Genomic DNA, 11,760 nt, shown 5'->3' with positions numbered 1-11,760 from the left:
TATTGATCACTTATTAACTTTAATTTTAATTACTTTATGAATGCAAACCCTTTATGAATTTATTTCTGAAGGCATTTCAAAATTTAGGAAATACTTCTCTTGTCACAGATGTAATAACTGTTCCTGCTTCATAATTTGCTTCTGGTACCTCCAATCATCTACTCATCATAGTTTCTTAACAGTGCTTCTTAGCTGAATAATTCTTTATCCAGTCAACACTAAAAACAGTCATCATATCTCACTGTTTGGAGCAATGGTCTCCTCTAAAGTCTTTTAATTGAACTAGAGCTCTGTGAAGTTGCAGATAATTAAATCATCCACATATTGTGACAGTGTCCATACTATGATCTTCTCCCTAATTTTAACCCTTTATGCATTCTGGTGTATACAGTATATGGTAGTCATCAGCCTACACAAGTACAAACAAGTTTCTACCCTCCTCTGGTAGTTACCTAAAATTAACTTAATAGAAATCAAACCACTTAAAATATTTACCATCCAAAAGAACATATCTTCACATACAATATGAACTTCAGCAGGAAAATATTCTCCTATTGATTACTCCTAAATCATATTATCAACATTAAGTCTCTTTCATCTGTCTTGATTAACCATTTATTTTAATTATCAAATTAACTTAAATTAAATATTATTAGTTACGTATAATTTATTACTCCTTTAAATTTAAATAGAAATGTCTAGGACAGATTGTTTATTACAGTAAATGTTTCTATTAATGCTCCTATTTTACACTTTTTGATAGAGTTTTATACCTACTTCAGCATTTAGTGTTTTTCTTTCTGGGCAAATCTACATCTGATTTAATTTTAACCCTCACTGTGCTGGCTGATTTCATCTGCATCTCAGTCCTGTAATGACAATCATTTAGTTGGAATTTGACACTTCTTTCTTTTACTAATCTATTTTCTGAGCTATATATTAATTCATGTTTGTCCTAATTTGTGGAACTGTCTTTTGGCTAACATTTATTTCCTAAGGCATTCCCCTCAAACTAGTTGTTTATAAAATTTTGATGCACTTTTTTTATCAGCTGACTAAAACTTACTGTATGTATTGTAAATTTCTTTTTGCTCTGTTTTAACTATTATTCCTTAATATTTTCTTCTAATTATTCTTCACATATGTTTTCATGTGAAACAATATCGTTTTCTTAAACACTTTTCTCTTTCAATTTGTTTTATAGTAATTTAGAAGTATTACTTTTTGACCTTACCATATCTTATGAATTTATTTCAATTGTTATTTCAATCTTCCCTTTAACTGTAAATCATTTTTCTAAATTTGAATCTCTTTCCAGTTTTCAATATCCAATCTTGATTTAGGCCATTCACAATAAGATTATGTTAAGATATTTCCTTTACTTAGTTTTAACTTAAATACTTAATTCCTTCCTTATTTATTCTTCAAATTATTTATTGCTTTATCAAAAGCTTTTTCTCTTTCTTTAGTTAGTCTGCTGCATTGTAATTTATCCTTCTATGTTTAAGGACTTTTATGATTAAACCTATTGAAACTTAAACCCAAATTATTTAACATTCATCATAATATATCATTCAATAGTTAAAGTTTCACCTTGAAATTACCTTATAACACTTTTTCTTACTTAAACAATTGCATGATAATATTTTTTTCTCAAATTGACAGGAGTCTGATTTGATACAAGAATGGGTAGCTACACTTTTGTTCTTAATTTTCCTTCTGTAATGCTTGAACTTAATTTGGACTATAGGAGCTGCTTTGAGGTGGACTGTCTGACTATCCCCCCTCGCAACCTGAGACAACTAGCACACAGATTGGTGCTGCAGTCTTTTCTTTTCTTTTCAGCGTTTTCCCCCTCTCTCTTTGGGCTGGCTTCTTTCTTTGACTGTAAAGTTCTAGTGGAGCAATTTTTCTCTTTGATCAGTTCATCAGTCTCTTGTTAGTGTCTCTTTTGAATGTCTCTGAACAAATGTAGCTTTTTCAATCCTTAGTAAATCCTGGGCATAAAGTTCATGTCACAAGTGTCCACAGCCATTTTGCTCATTGTGTTTTTCAAACACCTTTCCATTTGCCAGTGCACTCAAATGTCTGGTAGGTACGAGACTACAGTCCCCCAAAGTTCATCCCTATGTTCTCTTAACTAATAAATATAGAATTTAACTCATGACTTAATAAATCTTTTTACTCTTTCCCAATTTTTGCTTCATCAAATGAAGACTCCTTTTATCCATTTTTTCATTTTGTTGTTTAACAACTTATTTTCTCTAATTATTTTTAATTCTCGATCATTTTTATCATATGTAAATATGCTTAATTTTCTATTTGTTAAATATTCTTATAATTAATTTCTTTGGCTTCAGATTGTGCTTCACTTATTTTTATTAATTTATTCTAGTGCTTCCTCACTAGTTGCATTAAATCTTAAATTATGTAATTTCTCTAACATTTCTGTTTTTAATTCATCAGCACTACATGGTGCTTACATCTGATATAACTGTTCAAAATCCTTACTGCAATAGCTTAGAGTACATAGTACTAATTTAACTCCACATGTTTGTTTACTTAAAGCATTTTTCCTATCAGAAATGCAATTTGTAATTTTCAATCACTTTTTAAGTACATAAAATATTAACTACAACATTTTTGAACTCCCGCTATGATGTTCTTTAATGTCTCCTCAGTGTCTATGCTTTACATCTGAATCACTGCTTTTACTACAAATAGCTGTTGGCGCAGATGACAGCCTGTAGCTGACTTTAAGACAGATGACAAGTCAATTTAAGCCACAACAACTTTTTATTGCACTTAAACATAATTTTATCTTTTAAAGCCAAATCTTGTTTTCTTTTAAATGTTTCGTTTTTTTCTCATTTTTATCTTATCTGTTTAATATATATATTTAAACATCTTCTCTTTGTTCTATTAATCAAAGTTTAGACTTCTTTTTTCTCAACTTTCTGTATGCTTTTTTTTCTACTTAGCTTTTTTTTTTAGATCTTAGTTTTTCCTGATACAATTTCCTTTAAACTTATTTTCCTTAAACATTTGATCATTAACTCTTCAATTAATCCATATTCAAAGTTTTCCTCTTCTAATTCTTTATTTACTCAAATTATTAACTTATTTATTTTTATTCATACTAATTTAATAAAATGTATTTCCTTATCAATATAACAATTTATCTCCATATGTAGTTAGTTTTATGCTTCAATTTTTTAATTTCTTAGTATTTATTAATATAGCTTTCAGTTACATTTTTATTAACACTTTTTATTTTTTAAATCTTATTCTATCATTAATATTTTCTTATTTTATTTATCTTATTACATTACTTTATAATATTTCTATTTATTTAATACCTTATAATATATCTTGACTCTTTAGCTTCTATCTGTCCTGTGAAACTTTTGTTCTTAAAATAGACAGATTCTTACCACTCCTGAAGCAGACCTTCTTCCAGACTGTCGACATGTCAGGAATTTCAGTCCCCTCTCTGCCTAGTTCATAATTAAAAACACTTCAAACACACAGAGATTATTCAGAAAAATGTTTAACTAGTACATTCTTCTTTTCAGTCTGTGTCTTTCAAATGCAATATGACCTCAATTAATTTTATGAGGCTTAATCCTCCTTTGTATCATAATATCTTGCCTAAACTGCATCAATCTCTGTTCTTATTGTTCTTAAAGGGGTGGTCCACAATAGCTTTTTTAAGCTTTGGTTGTGTTTATGGGGTGCAAAACAATGTGGGTTCATTATGCATTTGTAATAAATCACGTTATTTGTTCACAGATCTTACCTTCAATTTATACAGCTACTGAGCTAACATGGAAACGACCATCATATTTCCTGGTTTGTTCTATAAAGCCCGCCCTCAAAGGGATCTGATTAGTCAGCTAACCTAATGTGTTTTGGTTGGTGGATCGGCATCACGTCACCAGGAAACGTCATGCCTCTTTTGCATGCTGTCCGTCAGACTGTAAATAATGTCAGTGAAGCCGTATCAGTTTGAGCCTGAATCAGACACAGAAAATGAAGAGGACACAGCTGAACTAATGCTAACGCGACTTTTGCAAGATGTTTCGGAATGGTACGTTTTTGTTTTGTTCATTGGTAAGAGGAATGTGGTCAAGCCATCAGCATTTCATAGTAGTACACAGTAACACAGTAATGGTCAGTTTGTACAAATTACATTCCATACTAGTGTAAATAGCAAATGGTACTTTATATGGTGGCTGTAAGGTCTCCCTTTCTAATGGATAACGTTAGCAGGTAACTACTTTGTTTTTCGTTCACTTTCTGATGTTTAACCACGCCATAAAAATGCGATCGTAATAACATTGTACCATAGTAAGGCTTAATTAAAACGCACTTCAGGTAATTATAAAAGCTAAATGTTTATGCAGAATAAATAAATTAAAATGATACTTATAAAAAACATGACATCCCATACTAGTGTATATAGGAAATAGTACATTATAAGATGGTTGTAATGTCTCCGTTTGTAATAGAGAGCAGGTAAAACGATCTACTTTGTTTTCTCGTTCACTTCTGAGGTTTAACCACGCCATAAAAATGCAATCGTAATGGCATTCTATCGTAATAAGGCTAGGACAAATTAAAACGCACTTCAGGTATTTATAAATTATGGCTAGGCTGAATAAATGAATGAAAATAATACTTACAAAAATGAAAGCACGGACGAACCTATACTGAAAACAGTGCAGTTTTGTACATACATAATGAAACATACGTTGCAGAAAATATATTATATGTTATAATATATATATATATATATATATATATATATATATATATATATATATATATATATATATATATATAATATGAATGATATTTTATTGAGTAAAACGGTCACGAAATTACCGTAACAGTAATATGTGTGCTAAACAATGAATAGCTGCGGTCTTCACTGGATTTCTGAAGTGCTGTTGGCTTGATAACATCTTTTTTTCTTCTTTTACATCTAGTGTCAGTTTCAAAATAGGTTGTCATTTGTAAATGGTAATAGCAATATTTAATATTTTGTTTTTATCCGTTTTGTTGATGAATGTTCAATGTTATAACAGCAACCAATAATTATGTGGCAACATATACAAAATCAAGCTAATTTTTTGTTATGGGAATACATTTAATTTTCTTTAGGTGCACTTGTAATAACTGTGAAAAAATGCCAACAGAAGTAGAAAACATCTGCTGCAAAGAAACACAGAAGGTAATGTAATTGCATTAATGGCTTTTCATTAATGTTTCTGAGTTTGACTAATAGTGCACTTTTCATAAAGGATACATGCCAGTTGACCACGCAGAAATTAATTATTGTCATACATTACGGTTTAGGTTGTCCAGCGTATGATGCAGGTTCCAGACCCTCCTACTTGCATGGTGCAGCATCCTGGTTTTGAACCCAATTGTTTCAACATGTACACATTACAGAATATAAATAATATATACAGGGCAGACTATGGACCGTTGAGACACAGAAATGTTGAAGAGTAAGGTTTTGTAAAATGTATTTTAATAAATGTATTTTAAGTTACTAAGTACAAATCACTGAAAACCAGTTTAAAAAAACTTAAATAGACAATAAATATATACACATATGTACAATTGCAAGGTTTGATATGCAATGCTGACATCCGTTTCCTTTTATTGCCATAGGCGTTTCCGTTATCTGTCATATCGCAGCTTTGTTAGCTGGTGCTGGGGCTGGCTAGGACGTGAAGTGAGGGTTGTCATCCCGTCATGTGTGGTGCGCCGGATACGCCAGGAGTTTCCGAATGCAGCAGGACAGTATGTTGGGTTCCGGCCTCCCCTTGATTAAATCTTGAAACATGCTGTGAAATAACATGCTCTTTTGAGGGTTTCTCAAATTGAGAGGAAAGAGGTGGTGGAACCGGAATGGACTGCAGCTCTTCCACATATGGTGCTGGATCCAAACAGACCTCATCTAGCACAAGGACCATGAGGTCCTTCACGTAGCCTAATAATAAAAAAAAATGTTTTCTGAGAAAACAATTACATGTTTGGAACAACTATACTGTGATATTTATTCATAATTTATTTAATCTGCTTATATTTACTTTCTCATAAATAATTATTTGTAATTTTGTTATTAAGAACTCATAATAAAAAAAAAATCCAACTTACCATATGTTGGCTCTGTTTTCACTGGTTTTGCTGTGCATTCCCCCCTTTTCGTTTTTGGAAATACAAATTTGTACACAGCCTGTCCAGTAGTAGTTATTGCCTGTTCACGTTGACAATTTTCATTCTGGTGCATAGCTGCGAGATATAACCTGTAAATCATTGAACAAACCAATGAAAAATGTACACATTGTAACAACTATTGTATAAATATTTTAAATGAAAATAACAAAGATAAACACCTGCACAGCATTCCAATAAAAGGAAAAACAACATTCTTTGGTGTGAAACGCAGAATCACACTATGAAATGCCTCAAGTGAGGATGTTTGATAGTGGTGGCTGAGTTTTGCAACATCCTTGACAACTCTCTTGTTGTTCAAAACCTTTTCTACTTTATAGAGGGCCTGTGAACCTGTAATGATACAGCCATGAAATACGAACAGCAGCTCTACATTTAACCAGTATTGTGTAAATTCATAAACTTTTTTTGGATAAATACCTGGTTGGAACCATTTTTTGCGATCTCTTGAAAGTACATCAGGGTGTTCACACTTTGGAAACAGCGGGTTATTGTGAACATGTATATTTTGTATGTGGTTCAGTAAGGATGTTAATTTGGCAACCTTTTCCGGGCCAGACACGGAGGAAGTCGCACTCCAGTACACATGGTTCTTTATACTTTTCAACCATCTCTTCAGCACCTCACATTCTTTCCTTTTTGAAAGCTTCTCAAGCTTCTTGGACAAACCTGTACAATCAAAAACAAAATTTGTAAAATAATTACATCAAGAAACTCAAATGAAAAACAAAAATCAACATGACTAAGCTTCTATAAATATAATACTTATACAAGTATTGCCACATAAGTAGCGGTGTGCTATATCTATCAGTGTACCTATGTATGTATGTATGTATGTATGTATGTATGTATGTATGTATCTGTCTATCTATCTATCTTTCTATCTATCTATCTATCTATCTATCTATCTATCTATCTATCTATCTATCTATCTATCTATCTATCTATCTATCTATCTATTTTTCTAAACACATTTTTTGATTTTTGCTACTAATGTAATATTACTCATATATTTATATATACATGTGTATTACATATTGTTACCTTTTTCAAAGTGCCACACATCATAGAACTGGGTGATGCCACGCTCTCTCAGGTACTTTTGAATTTGAGGATGGCGATCGGTGACTATGTAGTCAACAGCTAAACCATTAGCATCCAGCTTATCAAGACAACGTTTTAATCCCTCTTTTTCCATGTGATAACTTCCACCGACTTCGTTGCTCTGTTGATAAGTACGCATAAGTTCAAATAAATAAGTAGAAACATTTACAAATTTAAACAAGTATAACAGTTCTTGTGTGTTTACACTCACAATTTTGTTGGTTTCATTGTCCATCAATGTGTAGCTGCCAAATTTTGCTGAATGTCCTATTTGAAAAAAAAAGAATTATACATTAACACACATACATTTATCAGATTTCAAAGTGATTTAAATAAACCCACCATACCTGGTGTGTCAGCTCTCATATCTCCTGCTAATGCAACCGCTCCCTCTTTTTTTAGCTGTGTAAAAATATTTTGTTGCTCTAGATTCCACTTGTGTATGATGGCAGGTTCTAAAAAATTTCTGGCATGGTTCCTGAAAGCAGAGTACTGAATCGTTTGAAGATTCATGGCCTTGAAAACCTAAGGAGATATTGAAGCAATAAGTCATTATATATATATACACACACATACGCACACATAAAATTTGTATTTAAAATGTATAAACATTTATTTTTACTGTTGCATTATTTGAGAATACTAAATTATTGTTTAAATTACCCTCTGTAGTTGAATGAATGATCCACCAGTGAAATATGTAGCAGCAGACAACATCAGGTTTCCGACTGGAGTACTACCTACTATGGGCTGGCTCTGCCACTGTCGTAGGTAGTTACACTTGTCACACAGCTGTGTGAATGCAATAAAAGTCCCCATTTGTCTTTTTTGGATGGCACACTTTGTCTTACAGACGGGACAGGAACCAAACAAGTCTATAAGGCAGCTTTCAAATACAATGTATTTGTTGTCCATGTAGTTTGATTCTGGATCTAACCTAAATGAAACAAAGTGTAATCAATGTTTTAATATTATGATTTTATATTTAATAGTATGATACATTCTGTATACTACAAAGTTGTTGATAAAGATGCATTAACTTACACTGACTGTGAATCTTCCGTGACAACAGATTCCGGATTATAAGTGGAGTCATGTGGTTCATCATTGTTGTCATCCTCCTCCTCCAACAAAAGACGAGGTCGCTTGCTTGGCCTAAAGATTGAACCCTTAATTGGTGTTGAAGAGAGCTGCATATCTGGCAAAGAAATAGTTTCTGTGCCAACATTACGACAAGACACTTTCGCCTGAATACCTATTAAAAAAAAGGGAATTGTGTTATTCATGCTATTTAATACACAATATACCTGGCACACAAACAACTTTAGAATGCACAAACAAACAACAGCAAATATTTAAATAATAAAATAAAGCATACCTTTGCTTCTTACATGGATGTCCCGCAAAGTACGAAAAGAAACTTGTGTACCCACTGATCGCACATTTGGTGATGTTTTGGTGGCTACTGTCACAGTCTCTTTAATGTCTACCTGACATGCAACTTCTACATGTGTAGGTGTGGAAGGTAGGTCTGGGGAGCTGGTAACCTGTTGAGATGTTGTCTGGTAAAAATAAAAAGCATGTGTTTGTTTATTTTTTAATTGCCACCCCTGCTAAAAAAAAATCACATGCTAGTAAGATATGTTTTGATGCTGTTTTCAGTGCTGGTCTAGCTGTTCTCAGTGTTGGCCCTGACCAATATTGAGACCAGCAAACCCATTGAAACCTGCAGCAAAACATACATTTCCAGCATGTGTTTTTTTAAGCAGATGTACATCATCGTAGCAACTTGCGGCTATTTCAAAGCATTATCAGTATATGTACAAACTTCCCAAGTTGATAAAAGTAGTTTGAAAAGCGACGTACAGAAAAAGCGAGAGTGGGAGATTTCACGACAAAGATGAATAGCGAGCGGGGGAGGAGGGGGCTGTGGCGGCGCCTCAGGGAGACTTCGGATGTCTGTACATAATATACTCCACTATTTCAATTGTAAAACTCACGCAATGTTTCCGCATACATATACATCGTGTTTGCTGGTGACGAGCGTGGATAATTACAGGGATAAAACCGATACGTATGTTTGTAACGTTAGCTAAATCATACCTGCTAAACTCCCGTTTTTTCCCGAGAGTTTCTCGTATTTCACACTCATCTTCTGCCACCCTCCCGTTGTTATTTCCACAGGAAAACTTCCGTAATATCATCCACAAGCTAGCGCATTTACTTTGGTATAGCTTCTGATCGCCGATCCATACTCCTCCCGGTTCATAACTTTGTTACTTAGAGACCACCTCAACAAACTAAAGACTAACAATTGACAAAGACAAAACCAATTGCTAAAGACAAACCGCGTTTCTCGTGGTTTATATCCTGGTTTACGTCCGTACTACAACATAGCCTACAATGAATGCTAGAAACTATGCATGTAAGATATTGCAACAAATAGAAATACTTACAGGTTGTAGCTCACAATCCCCAGCATCGTCTTTTATCGTAGGTACTGCTCCTTCTTTGAGGAGAAGTTTTTGGCTAAATCCAGCCCTGAACTGCGACCAATTTTGAAAGCTGTCCTTTGTAAAATGCTGTGCACAGAGAGTGATATCTTTTTTGTAATATTCTGGAACATGATTAAAAATGAATTTTAACCACTTCTCTCTTTGTGTCACGTCCTTTGGAAGGTTAAATAGCGAAGCAGAACAAGATCCATGAAAATAGCAGCGTTTCGGCATTTTCCGTTCTTTACGCGTCTGTGGCCACGCTTCTTTGCAGCGCGAGGCGTGTGAGCAGTAAATGCGCGTAACCTGGAACCCCTGTGATGTCACAGGGGGCGGAAGACTTTGTTTGTAGTCTCCAAAATTCGTTCGTTGTAGGCTTTGCTAAGCTAACTCTGTAAAAGCTAATGTCTCCCTTTGCATTGAACTTTGGGTATATTACATTCAGAGATGTTGTTTATGTTCACTTAGCTACATTACACATGAACTAAAGCTTAAAATATGACATCGTTGTGGACCACCCCTTTAAACCACACAACATATGCAGTCTTTCTTTTATCTTATAATATAACAATGACAATTCTTTTAAACTGACTCTTATTGCAACCATACTTCTAAACACAATCATACTTCTCACTCATTCTAACTAATCTCTTACACTGTGTAACCTGAACCTCACCTCTATTCTAGTCTCTCTAGAGCAAAGGTGGTAGCTTCTGCGTACCAGTATCTTCAGTCCAACACAGACAAATACACAAATACTAACAATTAAATAAATACACTACACTCCTCTTGAGTGACTTGTCCGAGCAGCCTCTAACCTTAGAGCGGTAACCACAGAATTCTCCACTACACTCCTCTTGAGTGACCTGTTACTTCTGCTCCAGTTTTTACTGTTCTTCAGTAAAAATAGCATTTCACAGGATTTTTGCCTTTTTTCCCCCAGCCTTCTGAATAATAATATTTATCATTATTAAAACAGAACGGGTACTCCGGGGTCTTTGCGCGCTACTCTCTATACCTTAATCTGTTTTAACTTATTAATTGTCACCACACTTTAAGAACTTCCTCTTAAAACTTAAAAATGCTCTATGCATATTCTTCATTATTAAAAATTTCTCAAACATGAGTAACAGTTACTAGTTAACGTTTATCCTATCCATCAAGGCCCTCTTAGGAAAACACAGATCATTTGCATGCAAATTGTTATTTTCTTCTGGTATTCAAAACCCCTTTGTTTTCTTTACATCTTTTAACTTTTAATTTTTTTTAGTTTTACTTGTAGTTCGTTATAGCTGGAGAAACAGTTCAAGTGACTTTTTACCGTTACCCGCAGGTCCTTGGTAGAAAAAACAAAAACGTATAAGCGAAAATTGCTTACCGTTTTTTATCGTGACCACATATTTGTGTTTTTCCTCCAAGCCTCGGCATGTCCGGTGTCACCTGTCCATCTCTGTCCAGCCCCACGTTGGGCGCCATTTGTCGTAAATTCGACTTCTTATTAATTAAAAATGATCAGACCGGAGGTTTTGAATATCAAAAAATAGACTTTATTCTTCATAATAAAGCCGAGAAAGAGCAAAGCAGACCTCATAGCATTCTCCTCCTGCTCCTGTTTGTTACAATCTTTATACAGGTAATTATGACACACCCCTTTGTGTCTCTTTTTAACTCTTGACCATTTTTGAATAGGTTTTCTAGTCTAAGGGGTCCTGCTTTTCTTGGCTCTCAGTCCACTAGCTCATGTCAACAGAGATGTTACAGGTCTATGTCAGCAAAGTATAGATGCAACTTATGCAAAGGAACTAAGTGTTTACATACATTGTTATGATAGGATAATAACTTGATAATATTGTAGGGAGTCAACAGATCGTTCCAGAACCGAACAAGCCACAGACCATGTTTTTCTTAAAAG

At 33.8% G+C, this 11,760-nt stretch overlaps 1 protein-coding gene across 1 annotated transcript; it reads right to left on the bottom strand.

The window, feature by feature from the left end:
* Window positions 1-4,983: 4,983 nt before the first annotated feature.
* Window positions 4,984-11,324, bottom strand: LOC101882356 (uncharacterized). Its single transcript, XM_009302302.5, has 11 exons — window positions 11,289-11,324; window positions 8,732-8,915; window positions 8,398-8,608; window positions 8,017-8,290; window positions 7,701-7,878; window positions 7,565-7,620; window positions 7,294-7,474; window positions 6,670-6,918; window positions 6,411-6,582; window positions 6,172-6,320; window positions 4,984-6,004 (listed from the first exon to the last, which is right to left on the bottom strand). The coding sequence occupies exons 1-11, from the start codon at window positions 11,322-11,324 to the stop codon at window positions 5,757-5,759; spliced, it is 1,938 nt and encodes a 645-aa protein (XP_009300577.3). The 3' UTR covers window positions 4,984-5,756.
* Window positions 11,325-11,760: the final 436 nt, after the last annotated feature.

The sequence above is a fragment of the Danio rerio genome, chromosome 6, assembly GCF_049306965.1.
Source record: "Danio rerio strain Tuebingen ecotype United States chromosome 6, GRCz12tu, whole genome shotgun sequence".
NCBI lineage: Eukaryota > Metazoa > Chordata > Actinopteri > Cypriniformes > Danionidae > Danio > Danio rerio.
Note: the sequence above shows the minus strand (reverse complement) of the source record. Positions and strands in the feature narration are given on the sequence as shown.

Excerpts from the sequence above, each read along its gene's own strand:
- LOC101882356 (XM_009302302.5), bottom strand. The coding sequence starts at position 11,324 with ATGGCGCCCAACGTGGGGCTGGACAGAGATGGACAG. Across the intron at positions 8,609-8,731 it reads CATCCATGTAAGAAGCAAAG|GTATTCAGGCGAAAGTGTCT; the intron begins GTATGCTTTATT and ends TTTTTTTAATAG. Across the intron at positions 6,919-7,293 it reads TGTGTGGCACTTTGAAAAAG|GTTTGTCCAAGAAGCTTGAG; the intron begins GTAACAATATGT and ends TTGATTGTACAG.